The sequence below is a fragment of the Phacochoerus africanus genome, chromosome 11 (assembly GCF_016906955.1).
Source record: "Phacochoerus africanus isolate WHEZ1 chromosome 11, ROS_Pafr_v1, whole genome shotgun sequence".
NCBI classification, from domain to species: domain Eukaryota; kingdom Metazoa; phylum Chordata; class Mammalia; order Artiodactyla; family Suidae; genus Phacochoerus; species Phacochoerus africanus.
This window is the reverse complement of record NC_062554.1, coordinates 121,806,098-121,825,966: the sequence shown is the minus strand read 5'-3', so window position 1 is coordinate 121,825,966 and position 19,869 is coordinate 121,806,098. Positions and strand designations below refer to the sequence as shown.

The 19,869-nt window shown below is 57.1% G+C and overlaps 1 protein-coding gene across 3 annotated transcripts in view; it reads right to left on the bottom strand.

Annotated features, from left to right (window-relative positions):
* The window catches only part of KIAA1614 (KIAA1614 ortholog), a 38,176-nt gene extending 18,601 nt beyond the window's left edge, over positions 1 to 19,575 (bottom strand). Inside the window, exons 1-5 of one of the 3 annotated variants that reach the window (XM_047752650.1) lie at positions 19,367 to 19,526; positions 16,841 to 17,048; positions 16,123 to 16,301; positions 15,354 to 15,414; positions 5,606 to 5,749 (exon numbers count right to left, since the gene is read on the bottom strand). In XM_047752650.1, the coding sequence (XP_047608606.1) occupies positions 5,606 to 5,749; positions 15,354 to 15,414; positions 16,123 to 16,301; positions 16,841 to 16,962 (506 nt within the window). In that variant the 5' untranslated portion in view covers positions 16,963 to 17,048; positions 19,367 to 19,526. Of the gene's footprint in view, positions 1 to 5,605; positions 5,750 to 15,353; positions 15,415 to 16,122; positions 17,049 to 19,366 lie in introns of all 3 variants that reach the window. The other 2 variants (XM_047752648.1, XM_047752649.1) reach the window with 2 other exon arrangements.
* Positions 19,576 to 19,869: the final 294 nt, after the last annotated feature.

Genomic DNA, 19,869 nt, shown 5'->3' with positions numbered 1-19,869 from the left:
GGAAAGACAGATATGGTGTGCGAGCGAAGGGAAGGGAGTTCAGATAACGGTAGAAGAAACCCTCCGTGCTTAGCAATTACTGCGAAGACGTGAGAACCAGTGGGGAGAGTGGCCTCCGAACTGGTTGACTTCCATAACTACACATGGTGTTGGCTGGACAGTGCGTCCTTCCAGGCTGTTCTTTCGGTATGGAGAAATGTCTGACTCAGGGGAGCCTGTGTTTACCTGTGCCCTCGGCAGGTCACTGGCCATCCGAATCACCCCCTCCCTGGGTGCCTTGACAGCAAAGCCACCAACCAGTCTCATAGCCCTGATGGGTTGGAATGGTCTGGATTATGCCCGGCATGGAGCATGATGGATAGAGGCTGCCCTTTAGGGTCACAGGGTGGACTGGGATGTCAGCGTTAAATTGTCCAAGACTCTCCCTGCACAGCTCCAGGGGAGCCAGTTACGGCTGAGAGCTTAAGACACTCACTCACCTGTGCCATGCCAGACCATGACAACCTCACATCCTGGATCCCAGGCCTCTGGTCCCACCAGGAGAGGGGCTGGTGCTCACCCCACCGTGAATGCCAAGATGGCAGAATAAAGCTAGAGCCAAAGCCCTGCCATGTCACACTGCACTGTGCCCTAGCCCTTGATTCACTCCAAGGAGCCGAGTGAGTATTTCCTAAATCAGGCAGCTTAAAAGTGCCTCTGTGCAAGCTCTGGGGGCCCCGGAGCCTGATGTTCTGGGTTTACACCGCCCTGGGATGCAAGGAGCAGCGGGGCCTGCACACTTGCCACACTCCTGACTGCAGCATTTCCCCTGATCAGCGCTACTGCAGGAGGAATTATTTTTTAGAGAAGAACTAGTACTAAGCAAGTGGATCTGCCTGCTTTGAGATCTGAAAAATCTGTGCTTGCGAGGCTGTTTTGAGGAATATTACAGCATCATCGGTCATCCTGTGTTCTGGAACCACATTTAGGCAGGTATGACTTATCCAGCGAGGCATGATAGCCACAGACCCCAGGGGCCACGATTCTTCCAGGGCCCATGAAAACATTTTCGTTTTGTTTAAAGTCAAAGGAAAATAAATAAATACACTTTTAGGTCAAAGAGAAGATGATCAGATAGAATACTAATATCATTTAACTTTAAGCCAGCATGGTCATATAATATCAAGTTTTCTATGGAGGAAGGAGCCCACGAAAGTAAGAGGGCCTAGGGTCCCTGAAAGTCCTCATGTGGGCCTGCCTTTGGAGAGGGGTTTACAGCTGAGACGCAAAGCTCCTGGACAGGATCACCACTGGAGAGCAGCGTGCAGTGTCTCAGTATGGCTGGGGAGGTCCCTCTGATCTGTCTGCTGGTGACAGGTCTCTTTAAGTGATTATGAAGCAGTAGAGCCCCAAGCCCTTGCCCCTGAAGACTCTGTCTGCACCAGCATCACTCTCTCTCTCTCTTTTTTTTTTTTTTTTGGTGGCCACGCAGAAGTCCCTGGGCCAGGGATCAAACCCAAGCCACAGCAGGGACAACACCAAACCCTTAACACCTAGGCCACCAGGGAACTCCCAGCACCTGCATCTTTTCAGGCTGTCAGGATCTGAGAAGAGGCTGTGGGAGAGTCACTCTGGGGCACTCGACTATCCATGTGGGGTTCCGGGGTCAGCACTCCAGATCATTCTTGCCCAGGAAAAGAGGGCTCTAGCCAGAAAAACAGCAACCAGAAGAGCCCCACTGAGCAGAAGCTCTGCCCCTGCTGCACAGGCAGGACGCCCTGGCCAGCCAGGCCCACCCGGTGCAAGACAGGCCCTATAGGAGAGCCAGTACCCCAGTTTAGACACAACAACCCCCACATAGGCCCCAGAGAGCAAAGCTCTGCTCTGCTGACAGGATGTGAGTGATACTTTCTCAGGATGAAAAAAGTCCCCGCTTTAGAGGCAACACATTCCTAATCTAATAAGGAAATCCGGGGGCGGTGGGCCACATGAGCGAGCCCAACTTTTACATTCAGGATGGTGAACTGCACCATCCTGGAATTCATGCCAAAGGTAGGAATAATATTTTTGTTCTAAAAGAAGAAATGGAGAGGAGTTCCCGTCGTGGCTCAGTGGTTAATGAACCCAACTAGTATCCATGAGGATGCGGGGTCAATCCCTGGCCTCGCTCAGTGGGTCAAGCATCCGGCGTTGCTGTGAGCTGTGGTGTAAGTCGCAGATGAGGCTTGGAACCCACATTGCTGTGGCTGTGGTGTAGGCCGGCAGCTACAGGTCCAACTGGACCCCTAGCCTGGGAATCTCCATATGCTGTGGGTGCGGCCCTAAATAGATGAAAGACCAAAAAAAAAAAAAAAAAAAGAAAGACAAAGATCAAAAGAAGAAATGGAGAAATGCAGGAGAGCTTGATCATATAAGGCACCTTCATCTCAACTGCTGAATTCCAGGGGCCTCCACCAGCAGTGCTGGGACCAGCGCATAAGGGTATGAGAGGATTTTGGAGACAAGTGCAGAGTGAATAAGGCACTTTAGCAGCAAGAAAGCACCATACCCACCAAGCTTCTCCAAGGAGGCTCCGTGGAGGCCTCAGCAACCGTCCCTCCGGGAGAGGACTCTGTCTCTCAGCCTCCGGAGCTGAACAGCATCCACAGGAAGGCCCCTCCCTCCGGCCGGCCACGCTGTCCCAACCACACAGGCTCCCTACAGCCTTACACGGCAGCCACTGTGACACAGGAGAACAGCCCCTATGGTGTCACCCTCCCAGGCTCTGCCTCCTGCTGGCAGGTTTTGCCCTCCTCGGGCAAAGAACACCAACCCCGGTGTGCCTGCCCCCTAAGTGGCAAGAGCTCGTGCTTCCAAGAGCTGTTCCAGTTCTCCACTGATTTTCTTCCAGAAAACGCAGCTGCTGCTTTACTATGGCTTTGCCCCCGGGAAAAGCCTGCCTGTCCAGGATGGCCCTGGCCACCTCCAGCCAGATCTCAGATAAAGAAGGCCTTCTGGGAGTTCCCGTCGTGGCGCAGTGGTTAACGAACCCAACTAGGAACCATGAGGTTGCGGGTTCGATCCCTGGCCTTGCTCAGTGGGTTAACGATCCGGCGTTGCCGTGAGCTGTGGTGTAGGTTGCAGATGCAGCTCGGATCCAGCGTTGCTGTGGCTCTGGCGTAGGCCGGTGGCTGCAGCTCCGATTCGACCCCTAGCCTGGGAACCTCCATATGCCGCAAGAGCGGCCCAAGAAAATGGCAAAAAGACCAAAAAAAAAAAAAAAAAGAAGGCCTTCTGGAGCCTGCCCAGCCTGCCCCACTCTCCCAGCCCCCTTCATCAAGCTGCTCTTTGCAAGGAGTGATGCCTCCAGGCTCTGGGGGTGGGGGAGGGGCTCCTGCATCTAATGAGGACCGGGGCCTGTGTGGCATCTCCACGTTAGCTCAGCATGGCTCTCCAGGGTGATTTGACAAGCGTAACCTTTAGAAGCATCTGCAGCAAGCCATCTGGCGTTGATTTCTCAGCTATACCCTCTGAGGATTCACCAGGGCTGCCAAGTCAAAGGAATTCTTTTCTGGACATAGCAGCTGCTAAAGTGGGTCACCTTGCACTTGAGCAACGTTCCCACTGCCGGCGACCAGCCTGGCGAAAGGGAACCCCCTTTCAGGTTAGTGACTGTCATGGTCATGAGCTGCTGATTTCGGGAAGAGGGCGTGTTCAAGGTACACGTACACCTCCGAGTCTGCTCTGCAGGTAGCCGTGTCTGTTTTGAGGCTATGCCATTCAGCCCAGGTACCTACAGAACATGGAACGGGAGGCTTCCATGGACGTCTAAGGCTCTGGGCCTCACATGCATGCAGAGAAGGATAGTTAGGAGGCTTCAAATGACCCACGCCCATCCCTAACTAGTCCTGTCCAGCTAGAGGGAGATAGGGCACAAAATGTGGAAATAAAAGTGTAGCCTGTCTGGCACCTCTTGCCAGGATTTAGGGTCTCCTGAACCCCTCTCCTAAGGGTCACAGTGGCACTGAACACACTGAACAAGCTGCAGCCCTCTGCTCATGCTGGAGTCATCCCAAGGGTGCCATGAAGGTCCTCGGCCTTTAATGAGTGGGTTCAGCATCCCCGTCAAAGGCCATCTGGTCCAGTTTCACACAGAATCTCCCCGGCCCCCCGCCACACACACACCCTGTGCCCCTGGCACCAAAGAAGCCACAGGCCTTGTCAGCCACAGATGCTCCTGCTGGGACCTGGGGCACGCTGGCATGGGCTGGCAGCCTCACTGCAGGCCAAGTGCACTGGCCAACTCCACATGCAAGGGACTCCTTAAGGTGTACTGTGGGACGGGCAGGGGTGACGGGTATCACTCAGGAAGCAGCCACATGTGGAGTGCTGATCTGAACGTCTTTGAACTTGTTTCTTTTCTCTTCATCCCTGAGCTCACCTTCCCTCATGGCTCCAGCATCGGAAAATCAGGGTAATGCCCGATCTGCAGTTCCGACTTTGCCCCTCTGCAGATCCTGTGTCCACCTGTCTGATACATATCTCCAAGGGCTGTTTCGTGGGCCACCCCTCCAAAGCCTGACCCTGCACCTAAGCTTCAGCCCTTGGCCAAGGCCCCACCGAACCCCCAGACACCAAGTCAGAACCCTGGGCTCCATCCCGGAGGCCTCCTTTTCTCGTGTTTCCCACATCCAGTTGATTAAACAGTTAACTGTCAGAGGTTACACGTGTAATAGTACCCACTCTACGCAGGTGCTGTTTTAAACACGTTACATAGATTAACTCACATAACCCGCCCAACGACCCGGTAAGACAGGCACGATTATGATTCCCATTTGCCAACGAGGAAACTGAGGCACAGAGGCTTCCTCAGGCCCAGAGCTGGCAAACAGTGGTCTGTTTCCAGAGCCTTAACCACTTCCCTGCTGCCTCATTAAGCCTGCTGGCCCTGGCTCTTAGCCACCTCTTGTCGCCACACTCTCCTCCCTGTCACAGCTCTCCAGGACCCCGGTGGTGCAGCGTCCTCACTGCCCCCAGGCCCCGAGATCCGACCCACCCCTGCGCAGAACAGCCTTCCTGAAGATGTGATGGCGCTACCCACCTGCTGCGGTGGCTCCTGGCTATTAGGGGAGGCAGCCACACTGTTGGGCAGGCTTGGAGGCCTCCAGGACCGGCCTCCACTGAGCTTTCTGGCCTTCATGCCTGAACCCCCAGCACGTTCTCAGGCTCTAGCCCGGCCAACTCCCGAGCCCGGGACTGTTGCTCAGTGTCTGCCCTGGGATGCTCACCTTGGCTCCATCATCTGCCCAGGGAATATCTACATCCCCTTCAAGCCCAAATTTAGTAGCCACCTCCTCTCAAGCCTCCCCTGTCCTTTGCAGGTGCAGTCAGAGGCTTCCTGCTTTCCTCTCCTATACCTCAGTCCACAGAATTGCAGATCTGCCTGCCTGTCCTTGTCCTCTGAGACTCTGACCTCTTTCCCCCGGGGAAGCGCGGGTCGTGTTCCATAACATCAGAAGGTGCTCAGTGACATGGGAACCCTCCCCCACAGACAGCCGGGAGTTGCGAGCAGCGGCATTCTGGCTACATCCCATCTCTCCTCCTGGCCCAGCCCTTCCAGGCAAGTCTGGCCGGGGGCCCCACTCACCGACTGCCCTGGGCAAGGGTGGGCACAATATCGTGGCTGGCACGGACGGGCCGGGTCCTGGCCTTCATGCGGGCTCGCTGCAGCAGGTGCTTGGCTTCCTCACGCCTGGGGCTCAGCACGGGCTCCGGCTTGGGACCAAAGGTCCTGCGGGTGGCACGCGGGCCAGAGCGGGCGGGGGAGGGATTAGGAGAAAATAACAGGGATTAGGAGGGCTTTCACAGTGTGGAGCATGGCTGTGCCAGAAACAGCCCTGCATGCGCGGCCTTCCTTGTCCAGTTCCCACACGGAGGGCACCTCGCCCGGGGCCTGGGGCCTGGCCCTGAGCAACCCTGGATGGGGCTGGGGAGCGGGCCAACCCTGGACATCTGCTCAGAGACTGGGGGCAGAGACCCCAGGAGGATCCAGAAAAGGGTAGGGGAGTCTCCAGATTATTCTATTGTTCCTGCCCTGGGCAGACAGCGGGAATCATCGGGAGGAGGGGAGAAAAGGCCCGGGGTTGTCGGGCTGGGCCTGTGCCCAGCCAGATGGTCTTTACACGCGCCACCTCCCTCTCTCCTTCTGCCTCTCCCTGCACCCACACAAACCCACTCAAGCTCACGCAGCACCACCCTGAGCTCCCACTGCAGGCACGAGGAATCCGGGCTCTGCCCGTCACCATGCTGCTCCTTGGGGGAATGACATTTTTACGAGCCCTGGTGCTTTCTTGCCTCAGTCCCATCAGGCATTGGTTCAGGCCTGAGAGATTAAGTTGGACCCACACCAAGCCAGCAAATGGCTTGATTTTCATAACAATGAAGGGTCTTTGAGCAGCCCTCACCACCTCCCAGATGTGCTGCCTCCCCAGCCAGGCCAGAGCCGCAGAAAATGACAGCAACCCTTTTTCAAAGCTGCCTCCCCGACAGTGACATATAGCCAGCTCCAGGTTGTGCGAAAACAGCAGCCCCGCCGCCCCCACCAACAAGACGCTTCTCTCCCCGAGCTCCCGCTCCCCGGCCAGGCTGGCCGAGGGCAGGTGCGCTCCGCTTGACAGATGAGGGTGTTCCAGGGTAGAGAAGAACATTTGGTGTGTCGCTCAAGGTCGAACATCAAGTGAGAGCAGAGCAGACGACCGCCAGCCCCACCGCCTCCAGCATCTGTCCCCCATCCTCCTCCGCGCCCTCCCCATCGCGGTCCCCGGGCAGGCGGAGGCGGGGTGCGCCTGGAGTCAGACACATGCTTTGATGTGACTTCAGCGGCCCCCGCAGCTGCCTTTGTCCTCGCTGTCACGTCTGCTGGGCTGTCCTCCCTGGGGCGGCGGGGGGGGGGGGGAAGGGGGGGTGGCACAGAGAGAGAACTCAGGCAGGTAAGGGCTCAGCCCCGCCTGCATCTCAGACCCCAGCCTGACCCACCCCAAATGCCACCCAGAGAAAGGGGCCTCGGCTCGACACGGGGAGATCCCGAGTAGTTTCCTAGGTGACAGATGACAGAGATGTGAGTGGAAAATGGCACAACCCTGAGGCCTCCTTGGGCCATCTTTAGACAAGCTCTGGGTAGTCTATCATGTTTTCTTTCTGTAGTTCTTTCCCCCCCGCCTCATTATTTGCACCTAATCCTGCTTTGGGGCCCAAGATTAAAAAATAAGTACTGCCAGAATAAAGGCACCATCTGTGCTTGTGAACCCTGGCAGGGTCCAGGCACTCTTCTGGAACTAGGAGGGCTTGCAGGAGCGAGTGAAACGGAGTCTCCAGGCCGCTGCCCTGTGGGGAGAGGCCTCCCTCGGCGCAGCTTCCCGAGCGAGCGGGCAGCACCTCCAATGCACTGCTGAGAGCAGCTGCGCTCCCTGGGGCTCCGGCTGCGCCAGCGGAGATAATGAGGTTACCAGCCCAGAGAGACGCCCCTGTAGCCACGGGCCTCTGGCCGCCAGCCTGCTCACTTGGAGCCTTCCGGTGACAGCTGTGGTTGCCCGGCTGTCGGAGGGCATTTGTCACAAGACCTGGTGGGCAGGCTGGAGGGCTGCAGGCAGCTGGCCAGATGCTGCCAGGATCGGCCTTCCCCCCAGGTTTTTAAGCCATTTTGCAGCTTTGCTGTTTCCTTTCTGCTCCCTCGATTTGGAGCTGTTAATTTTTTTTTTTTTTTTCCATCAGCTGCCCTGCTTTGGTTCCTGGCAGACAAAGCTAGTTTCTCCCCTGATTTGAAAAGCAGGGTTTTTCAGGCGCCTGGAGGCATCCATGCAGCAACAGACAGAGCAGGGAGGAGAGCAGCAGCCACCTTCACAGACAGCGGCCAAGGTCAGCAGGGCAGGCAACTCTTGGGTCATGGTGCACCTTGGAGAGAGCAGATCCTGACAGCCCTGTGGCAGGAAGGGGGTCTTTCTTCCAAGTGACACAGCAAGTAGGTATAGTGCTGTGAGCCTGTCCCACTCCCAGTGCTGCATTGCGCTGATCTACCCAAGGGGTGCCAACTAGACAGGTTCAGACTCCTCCCTCTGAGGGAGGCTCTCCGGTCTAAGCTGACCACAGCCCTGGACGTGGTCCCTTCTCAGCATGGATGACAGCCTGCAGTCCTGGCTCCCACAGTCCCTCTGGAGAACTCCTGGAAGATGTGGGCCAATCTGTGGCCTATATGGCTTGGCAAAGGCAATTCTACCCGAGCACAGACAGCTTTTGCTACTGTCTTGAAAGTGGCAATCTGGGCTCAGTTGGTGGGGCACAGGATAAAGTGGTGGAGTGCTTCCCCGGGCCTCAGTGGCCCCGTCTGTCAAGAGCGGGAGTTGCAGAGGCAGGGGACTGACGCTGATACCTGTGGGCCAGTTCTTTGGCCAGGTAGCCTGGACTGCCACGAGTGGGGTAGGAGACCTTGAGGTCCTCTCCTGGGGGCGGTGGCAGTCACACCACAGATGTTTGGCCCTTAAGAAGCAGCAACACCTAAAAGAGCTAACTAGACAGCAGGGGTTCCACAGGAGTATTCTTTGTGTGTGTGTGTGTGTTTAGGGCTGCACCTGCGGCACATGGAGGTTCCCAGGCTAGGGGTCGAATCGGAGCTATAGCCACTGGCCTACGCCACAGCCACAGCCACACCAGATCTGAGCCGTGTCGTGTCTGTGACCTACACCACAGCTCGCGGCAACACCAGATCCTTAATCCACTGAGTGAGGCCAGGGATGATCGAACCTGTGTCCTCATGGAGACTAGTGAGATTCATTTCCGCCCAGCCACGATTGGAACCCCACCCCCACCCACAGAAGTATTCTTGCCCTTCCGTCTGCCTTCCAACGGCAAGCATCCTAAGCTGCTCCCAGGACAAAAAGCAGCATGCAGCCCCCTCCCACTCTGGTCTCTCCCCCCTCAGCCGGGAGCTTTCCCGGTAGAGCTGGGCTTAGCTCTGACCGCAGGCCCCTCACAGCCAGGTCCAGCCAGGTCGGGATCTCCGGTCAGGACAAGCACCCTTTCCTCCCAGCAGGGAGGTCAGGGGGACGGAGCAGCCTCTCTCTGCAGCCATCCTAATCCTAGATTAAAATAATCAGCTCCAGCAAGTCTGGCTTTAACCCTTTCATCCCAGGAACATGAATTAGGGAAATAATTTGGAATGGAAACAGAGCTGACATTTCCCATATTCAAGGATGCATCAGGTAGAGGGAAAATATATATTGTACAGAATGCATATAAGCCTTTCTGCCTAGCCTTTGTGCCATTTTGTGCATTATTACAAAGCTCTTTATGACCAAGAATAGGGTGCTCCTGCTGCCATACTGTGCACAGTTCCCCGAGTGAGGCAAAGAGGAGAGATGGGCCAGGAATTGATCCTGGAGCATGTGCTCCTGGAGGACAGAGGCCCTTCTTCCCAGGCCTGCAGGACACTGACAGGACAGAGCCTAGAGCGGTAGGAGAAGCAGGGTTCCCAGGCAGCCTGCCCGGCTCTAATTCTGGGCTGCCACTTACCAGCAGTGTCACCCCAGAGAACACCCTGGCAGCCTCAGCTGCCTCCTCTCCTAAACAAGGGCTCCGTTGTCAAGGGAGATGGATCTCCTTACAAGAGCTGAGCTCAGAGCCAGGCACTTGGTGAGACCCAATCAATGTTAGCATGAATTACTATTATTGCTTCTGTTATTTGTGCTGTCATCTTAAGTTACTGTCACCCTCTTCCTGAGCAAAGGATGGAATTCCTGAACATGAACTAAAATCACCTGCTGAAGAGATCCCCTTGTCATCTGCCGGGAAGGCATGTTTGCAAGTGACAAATCCTCTTAAAGCTAGAGAGAGCATTGTAGGTTTTGTTCTAGGTGGAGGAGGCTGGTGGCAGAGGGGAGCTACTGCCCAGACAATAAACAGTCCCTTCTCTCAACAGAGAAGGAAGAGCTATCCTTAAGAACAGCTGCTATGGGATACGCCTCATTGAACACCTTTAAAAAATCTGGGCGGAGGCGGGCAGAGCTGCCCTGGGAGGGGCACTTCCTACAGGGAGAGCAGGGGGCTCTGTCCTTGCCTCTCTGACAAAGGCTGACACAGTCCCTGTGGGCTGTCCCTCTGGTCAGTACTGCATGGACTCGGTGTGTGGAGGCAGGTGACCAAAGACACCCCACATAGGGGGACGGTGGCCTGTCCCACTCTGGAGGCCATGGAGGAGGGCTTCCTCTTGCATTTCAGTCCAAGCCCCTCCAGATGAATGGTCTCGGGCAAATTAACTGTCTTGAGCCTCTTTATTCATAAAGCTTGGCACCATAATGAGATTTTCATGTGGGGGGGTGTCTATGTGACAATGACATGCCTGAAATTGCAGGTGGCACCAGCTGTGAGGTAGGGCTTCAAGTGTTCCTGTCCTACCTTCTCCACCAGGACCCAGAACGCTAGATCCTTTGGGAGCACAGTACATAGTTGAAAAGGCTGGTGAGTGGTTAAATGTAACTTTTTTCTTTTTAGGTTTAGTCTTAGTGGGTGTGGGAGTGGCAAGGGGCTTTCCTCCAGTTTCCCTTTGTGTCTGTATATCTGAGTCTGTGGGCAGGATGGGGAATGGCAGAGGGTATGCAGGACGGGCGGGGGCTCAGCTTGTCTTTGTTATGCCCTTGCCTGGGGGTGTCCTCAGGTACACCTGCAGCCCTGCAAATCCTCGGGTCTTCTCCCACGCTCACCCTCAGGACGCCTCATGACCCCTTGAGACTGGGTACCCAGAAGATCCAGAACCTGATCAGGGAGCCAAAATGATCTCCAAAGCCCCTCGCCGGGCTACCTGGGTACAGCAACGTCCTGGCACCACAAGGAGATGAGATCACCCATGCAGCCAGGGAGCCAGTGAATGTCTCTCCATTTCCTACTGCCTCACCTAAACTCTCCATGCCAAGGCTCTGCATCCGGGGCCTCAGCTTGCCTTCCCACCTTGTGTCCTGATGGGATCCCCCATGCAATCCACTCACACCTCTCCCGTACATTTCTGCACGCCTTTCTCATCTGGAATATCCGCCCCTATTTCCATCCAGATCCCATCAAGCTCTTGGGGATGTCCAGCCCTTGGCGAGCCCTCACTTACACGCATGTGTGCTTCTCCCAGACAGTTTAGCGGGAGATCCACCAGCAGCAGCTATGGTCAAAGCTGGGGCAGGCAGAGGGGGCAGGGAGGGCAAAGTGGGGAGTCCATCTAGAATCACACCTGGTCACAGAACCACGGGAGAGTCTCCCAGAATGTCAGGTAATATATTAAGTTTTAAAAGCCCAAGATTCTCTCACAGCTGTGGGTCCGATCTCTTGGGCCCCAGAGATTCCTGAGGGCTCCCTGTGGGCCCCTCCTTTAAAGTGGAGTCTAGAAACTGCTTTGGGACAGGAAGCATTGATCACTAGCCATCTCAAAGGGGCCTGAAAATTGCCCTCCCCACCGCCAAGGTCTGAGTTGCTGCAGGCTGGCCCCCATCCCTTTTCTTCTCATGACGAGGTGTGTACACGGCAGACTGGGCTCCCCATGCTGAGCCTCGGCTTCTGCCTCTAGAAATGGGCACGATTCCACCGCAGGAATGGGGGCATCAACAACCTAGGAAATCCTGAGCTGCCTTCACCATCACAGCACCAACCAAGCACAACCCCAGGGATCTCTCTCTCCATCTATCCCACAGCACACACAGAGGGTGATTTGAAGCTGAGCGGCCTGGGTCACACAGCACTGCTTCTCCGACTGCCAAGGAGGGCTCTCGGGCCTCAGGGGACCACCCTGGCACGTTCAGCAGCCCAACACCGGGTGCTTTTTTTGTGTGTGTGTGTGTGTCTTTTTCTAGGGCTGTGCCTGTGGCATATGGAAGTTCCCAGGCTAGGGGTCCAACCAGAGCTGTAGCTGCTGGCCTTCACCAGAGCCGCAGCAACGCAGGATCCGAACCATGTCTGCGACCTATATACCACAGCTCACGGCAACGCTGGATCCTTAACCCACTGAGCAAGGCCAGGAATCGAACCCACAACCTCATGGATCCTAGTTGGATTCATTCCCGCTGCGCTACAACGGGAACTCCTGGGTGCTTTTTATACTCCGACCCACTCTGGGTGCGGGGCCTGCGGGGTGGGCATCACCCTGACTGCTGCTGCTCCTCTGCTTTTTCATACTTCCTGCACGGGCGGGGCGGATCTGGGACCCTAAGCAACCAACAATCCCAACACCCCTTCTCAGAGCCTGGAGAGAGGTAAGAGGCTGAGCGGCCCCGGTCATTTTACAGACACCGGGGATGGGATGCCGCAGGCAGCTAAGATCGGATGTGGGCAGAGCCACCCGGGGCAGGGCACCCTCTCCGATCTCTGATGAGTCCAGGGCCCAGTCACGGCCACTGTGAGCAAGGTCCCCGATGGCACTGACCCCCGTGGCCCCCGCTGAAGGCCTTACGTCTCCCCATCCTCGCCCCCAAATCAAAACCCCATTTCCTCAATCACGTCAACAGTGACTTAGGACAGAAACAAGCCTACCCCGTGGAGCCTGAGCACCCTCTGTTTATACGTGAGAACACTAGGCTGGGGGAGGCTGAAGACCCTAGATCCCCGACCAAGGTGTGGTCTGTGTGGCACAAAGAGGACAGCTCACAGCAGTGCTGGCTAATGATTAGAGCACAGCCCTTGGTACCGAGCAGCTCTGACAGTGAACACTGACCCCAACGCCTAGGAGCTGGATGACCGACCGGGCCTCCGCCAGGGAAGCAGGAACAATCAACAGGGCTCGTCATTGGGCTGAAGTAAGGATGAGGTTCAGCACAGAGGCTGGGAAGCAAGTGCCGTGTGGTCTTTCGGAGGGAAGGGCCACCAGGATGCTCCAGTCCTCTGGGACTGGGCCTCCTCTGCCCCTCAGTACAGGGACAACCGGGGGGTGGGGGAGGGAGGGGAGGTCTCGGCATTGAGAGTCTGGGAGCATTTCCAGGGCTCCCATGGCCTCTTGGGCCGACCCTCCCTGTGACCACCTGCCATGGACGGGGCCAGCTCCCCAGCTGAAAAGTGACTATTGTCTTGGCCTCTGCTGTCACCGTCACTTTAGGGCTTCTCGTCTTATCGCCATGCAGAGCAGGAACAATTGCGGACATAATAAAATACACGTCGCGTTCACTCGGTCAGAGTCACTCTTTGGTTGCAACACTGAACTACACTGATGCTAAACTTGACTGCGCCTGAAGCCGGACCCTCTGAGCCTCAAACACTGAGAAGCTCGGAGGGGCCCCTGCCAGAGCCCGTCCTGAGTGATGTGCTGGCCCCTGCAGGACAGCCATCACGATGGGGCCACAGTCTCAGAGCCCTCGCTGCCCAGGGTCCTCAGCCCCCCGAGACAGTCCCTAAGCCCCAGCAGGACCTTGGCCCCAAGGTCTGGGGGTGGCGCTGGGGGAGTGTGCCTTATTTCAAAGGCCTCTCGGGAAGTTCAGCTGTTTGGAAGTGACACTGATAAACCCATCCTGCCTGCAGGGAGATGGAGCCCTGCGGTGTCTCAGGGACCCTTTAGCGCCTGCCCGGGGGACTCGGGAAGAGAGCCAAAGGAGGAGCCCCGTCCCAGGGGCCTGGAGACACGGCTGACTTTCTGCCATCCTGGGCTGGAGATGCTCTCTGGCCCTTTAGGCTGGGTGTTTACGCAGCAGGGGCCCGAGCAAAGATCACCAATGAAAGTCCCTGGGCACCGAATGGCTTTCCAGACAAGCCAGAGGACAGCTTTCCCCACGTCAGCTCCATGCCCGGAGAGGCCCGGGCAGGGTCCTAATGCTTACCGAGGCACCCCTCCTCCACCTCCTTCCACACACACTCACGTTCATCTCACACGCACACACACATGTCAGATCATCATGTAACACACACATTCACACGCCGGCACACAGACACCCTACTTAACCTTCAACTGTGGCAGATGGCCTGGCAGGTGAAACAAGAGCCCAGAAATTCCTATCCTGAGGATTCTACACAAATGCCATGTCCTCGCAGGCCTGGGGGACAGCCCCTCCTGACCCCATGGGTGAGGTTCTTTTCCTCTAAGATGGATGTTTTTATTACTTATTATCCAACATGTGAGTCAGGGGCTTTTCCTTTCAGTAGCGACCCCTGGAAAACCCTCCCGCCATGGCCCATCTTGCAGCTGCACCCCCCTGCCATCGGGAAGAAAACATGGGGGCAGCAGGGGAGGAGCAGCTGCAAGAAGAGGAGGCCCCACCTCCACTGGACACAAGGTATGGTTGCCTGCTGTGTCATGTCCAGGCCCCAGGCCATCTCCCCTGGGGCTCCCCAGGGAAGGATGAGGGACAGGGTGGGGGACAGGGTGTCACCGAGGACCACAGTCGTGCTCCTCCACCCTGTGGCCAGGAGAGATGGGGACATGAGGAGAGGCAGGCAGCCCCCCTCCACCAGGTCCTGGCCAAGCCACCGAGGCCAGTAGCTGAGCAGAAGCTAAATGGCCTGAACCCGGGCAGCCCTCACTTTGCGGAAGCAGGACTGGGGGCCCCGTGCATGCGTTCTGGAGGGGAGGTCAAACTAACCGAGCGGATTTACACAAGGAGTGGCCTGATGATGGGAGAAGCAACCGTTGCTGACATCCGCCCTCAGCAAAAACCAGGAGACCCTCTGGAGGGTGACGTCACTGCACAGCTGGGGAAATGGGACCTCTCTCGGCTTCACGTGCCAGGCGCTCGGCAGAGACTGAGGATGAGGCCAAGCCCTGGGCAGCCGCCAGCTCAGGCCCACAGATGTCCCATCGCCTCACCCGGTTGGGGCTCTTCTCACCAGCCTGGTCAGGACACTGCCCCACCCCAGGCACCCAGCTTCCCCCGGGCACTGGCGGAGGGGCTAGAGAAGTCTGGGCGGGTGGAGGAGGGGAGTCCTTTCACAGCTCTCGGCTGGAAAGGAGCTGGTGGAGCAGAAGCCTCGCATTCGCATACCTTCCCTAAGGATGTTCACATCTATTGCCTGTGTCAGCCTCACGACAGCCCTGAGGGGCACGCCACACAAGTGCTATGTGGCCCACTTTAAAGATAAACAGACAGAGGCTGGCACAGGGCCCTGAGTCCCAAGATGCAGAGCAGGTCATTTGCGACGTCCTTCGCATCATGCTCTGTGCTCAAAGTAGCAGGGGCACGGCCTGGGCCATGGGGTGACAGGTGCCTTCGGGAGGTCTCTGGGAGGAGCCTCGTGGCCTGCGGTACAGGGTCTGCCTGTCCCGGCTCCATCTCCCCCCCCCAACCCCCCTTTCTCTCTGTCTCCTACTCTCCTGATGCTGCATAAATGAAGGGACAGGGACACCTGCCAGGAGGGAGAGCGAGAAAATGCAGGCTCTGAGCTCTTACCTGCTCTGGGCGTCCTGCAGGCAGATTCTGGAGTCCCAGATCACGTCCCCTGCTAAGCGCTCTAGGACCCCAAACAGAAGCAGAGATCAGGGCAGAGCCAGGAAGCCGGCTCTCAGCTGCCCCTTAGTGAACATGGAGGAGAAAGTTTTCTCCAGAAGCCACCTACTCCCCAGATAATTCTGACCACTGCGATGGAGGCACAGCCTGCCATGGTGACAGCTGGGGGGCCCTGTGGCAGATACTGTCATGGGCTGAGGGGCCCACTTGGGTCCTCGCAGGTGCTGGGTGAGGAATGAGCTTTGGGAACCGGGAGGCAGGAAGGGAAAGACAGGCCTGAGGACAGACCACCTGCAGGAGGGCTGCCACGTGAGCTCAGCCCACCTGTCGGGACGCTGGACCTCTCTGCGGGGAGGGGCTCCTACCAAGAGGACAGTGAGGTCCACTAGGCAATGAAGGTGCGTCACCTGAGGAAGACGCAAAGAGCCACCTAGAAAGAACTCCAAGCCACAGGGAAGAAAGTAGGGTGGCCTCCGGCCCAAGGATAGAGGATGGCCTCCCACTGGTCTGGGGGATCTTGGGGGACTTCAGCAGATGGGGCTGAGGTGGTAAGGAAAGCCGAGAAGAAGAGGACATGCCGACGAATTTGGTGACAGGCAGCCATGTTCACGGTCTCTCCCAGCCAACCCCTCGGGGCAACCCCGGTCCCCTTGCCTTCTCCCGGGCTCCCTCCTGCAGCCCCCCGCATCCATACCCATGAAGTGGGCCTTACCTGGCGCAGCTCCATCCCAGGATGAAGTCCAGGCTGGGGTTCCCACCTTGGAGGGGCCCTGCCCCCCAGTACTCAGCATCTGCTGCAGCAGAAGGCGGTTCCTCTCCACACGGTCAGACAGGGACAAGGTGCCACGCCCAGGGTCTCCGGCTCTCCAGAGCTCCCCCCGCGGGACTGGCCTGGGGACAAAGTCCTCCTCAGAGGTCGGAGACGAGCTGTCCAGGTCTCCCTGTGTGACTGGACCATCCTGCAGCGGGTATGACCTTCCTTTCCTCGGGCTGGGCATGTATGTGGTTTTGGGACAGGAACTCGGGCCCCCAGGCTGGCCTGCAGGGACCCTGTGCATGGGGCTCTCTTGCCCAGAGCCAGGCCCTGGCAGCAGAGCCCTGTCACAGTCAGGCAGGGGCCGTAGCACTTCTGGAGGCCGCGGGCTCCTCCTGTTCCAGCACTCGAGCCCAGGGGCAGGCGACCGGGGGGGCCCGGCACCCCCGTTCCCGGCAGACTCCTCAGTGACGCTGCTGTCCAGTGGCCTGTCATCGTGGTTCTGAGCATGGAGAGCCATCCCAGCATCGGGCAAGCAAGACCCCTCTGCCGGGGTCCTGGGTCCACCCACCTTGACACGTCTGCCTTTGGGTTTCTTGAGGAATGGCCGCTCCTGAGAAGGGAGGCCAGGGCCTGCCCCCTGTTTGCCTGTCATCTTCTCCTTCAAGGCCCTCACCTTGGACTCCAGCACAGAGGGGCCTTGGAGCTGTGTCTCCCACACCCTGGGAGGCTGGGGAGCCATGGGGCTGGGTGTCCTGTCTTCTCGAGGACAGGGCCAGTGTCTTGGGAGGTGTCCATTCTCTGGCTGTGGCTCAGGGCCACTTCTCTCCACAACTGAGGTCACCTCCATGGAGCTGGCTCTTCGGCTCCCTATTTGAGGTCCTCTGGAGAAGAAAGCAGACAGAGCTCCTTAGACCCAGCACATGGCGAGCTCCAGAGAGCGGGGTCCCCAAAGTGCCTCAATATAGAGCCCTGTTTTGAGGAAAATAACTTGGGGTCAGAGCAGAGAATGCCCCCTAGGTCATGCGGAAACATCTCAGGGAGTATAAATCATTGCATGGTACAAATAAGTTACTACTGAGGTTTTTCTTCCAAGTCTGAAGAGTGTTCTCAGTTTTTTCCACCCCCATGTTACAGGTGGGGCACAATGAAGCTTCTGCCCAGCGTGGACCAGAGTGAAAATGGGGGCCAGATTCCCCCGTGCCTGGCCTCTTACTTTGCTGACAGGTGTCAGGCCTCAGGGAAGGATGTCAACATTGGCTAATAGCCAACAAGCTCTTCCCTTTCCAAGGAGCGCCAATGCCGAGGATGGACTGAGGAAGGTGCCACCCAGGAATCTGACCCTCTGCTGGAAGGTGTCCCCTTGGCACAAACCATAGGACAGCCACATGGGGCTGTGCCCACACGGTAGCCAGGATCAGGCAGCAACCCCTACCAGCATCTGCTCTGTGCCAGGCATGCCTGCCAGCACTTTCTAATATACTCTCTAAAATATTCCTCATGCAGTTCTGCTGGAACAGGAGCATTATCCGCATTTTCCAGAGAACCAGAGATACAGAGAGAGCAGGTGACACAGGTGCTGGGGAGGCCGGGAGGAGAGTGCAAAGCTTCCCCTCCCAAGGCCAGGTCTCTTTAGCACTCATGACCATTCACTTCCACACCCCTTCTTATAAGAATATTGGTCTAGAAAGGTTAAGCGACTTGTCCAAATTACACAGCTCCTTGATGCCACGGTTGATGTGTCTTCACAGGGAATAAAAGTGAGCTGGGAACTTATTCCCCAAGCTATCCTATGCACACATACACGCCACAAGGTCTTAATATTTATCCTGCTCTCTGAGAAACTGCTCCTTCAACACTGTACATCTAGATTTGTCCCACTTGAAGTAAACAGCATGTATAAAAATCCATATTTAGGAGTTTCCACTGTGGCACAACAGGATCGCGCAGGTTCCATCTCCGGCCCAGCATAGTGGGTTAAGGATCCTGTGTTGGGATCTGATCCCTAGCCCCGGAACTCTATATGCTGAAAGGTGGTCAAAAAAGAAAAAAAAATTATTTTTATTTTATTTATTTATTTTTTTTAGGGCTGCACCTGTGGCATACGGAAGTTGCCAGTCTAGGGGTCGAATTGGTGCTGCAGCTGCCAGCCTATGCCACAGCCATAACAACACAGGATCCAAGCCACATCTGTGACCTATCCTGCAGCTTGCTGCAAAGCAGGATCCTTGGGGAGTTCCCATCATGGCGCAGTGGTTAACAAATCCGACTAGAAACCATGGGGTTGCAGGTTCGATCCCTGGCCTTGCTCAGTGGGTTAAGGATCTGGCGTTGCTGTGAGCTGTCATGTAGGTCGCAGGAGCGGCTCGGATCCTGCGTTGCTGTGGCATAGGCTGGGGGCTACAGCTTCGATTAGACCCCTAGCCTGGGAACCTCCATATGCCATGGGAAGCAGCCCTAGAAAAGGATTAAAAAAAAAAAAAAAAAAAAGCAGGATCCTTAACCTACTGAGAGAGGCCAGGGATGTAATCCACATCCTCATGGAAACTAGTCAGGTTCTTAACCCACTGAGCCACAATGGGAACTCTGGAAAAAACATTTTAAAAATCCATACTTAACTTAATATAGTTACTTCGTATATTGACTAAAGATTCACCGCAGGATTCTCTTAAATGCCAAGTCCCTCTATAGCCATTTATGACGATTCAATTTATACATGTTTCAGGAAGGCACATAGTTCATAAAGCAAAATACACACAGGAGTGTGAATGTCACATCATTTTAAGCCAGTGAAGTTTAAGCACTATCTCTGGAAGGATGGATCACTTCCTGGACCAGTTAATCAAGAATTTATCAACTAGGTCTCTGCAGCCGACCACCGATTCCACTCTTCTGTGGTTCAGTCCCAACAGCAGACGATGTGAACGTAATGGGGAGCAATTTCCGTTCCATTAAAAGAATTCTCTTTCAGGTCAACTCTGGAAGAGCATTCCAGAGATCATCCATCTCTGGAGACCTGAAGGAGGAGACCTTCCACTGGGGAACCGTGGGGGTACCGACCAGTCTGCGGCCCAAGTGCTGGACTCGCTCCAACCGGGAGAAGCTGAAATGAGGGCGGACGTGAAGGCTGGGCTTCCCCCGCGACCCTTCCTTCGGTTTCCCCTCGGGGGGTCCCGCACCTCCGGCCCGCCCGGCGCCTCACCTCCTCCGTACTCACTGAAGGCTGCCGCCGGCGGGTCGGCCCGCCGCCTCCGTGCCCTCCATCCCCGGGAGAAGCGAGGCCCTTCGCTCGCTCGCTCTCCTTCCCTCCTAGGCCCGCTTCGGGGACCCGGGCGCGCGGGCTCCGGCCGGGGCTCCAGGAGCGCGGCCCGCAGGCCTCGGCCCTCGGGGCGCGCCCGGCTCGGCTCCCGGCTCTGCGGGCCGCCCCGGGGTCCGGGTGAGGTGGGGCCCGAGGCGCCGCCCTCCGGGTGCGGGGAGAGCGCGCCGGGTCGGCCGGGAGGGCGCGGGAGGGCAGGCAGCGGCATGGGCTGCTAGCTCATGGCTGGGCCACGAAGGGGGGAGAGGCCAAGCCCCGCGCCTTCCCGGCCGGGACGGGAAGAGGGAGCGGGAGAGCAGAGAGGAGGGGCGGCGGAAGGGGCTGGAGGAGCGGCCCTCGCCCCCACCCGGCCCGCCCGCCCGCCGCCCTCCGCGCTCGCCGCGGCCTGG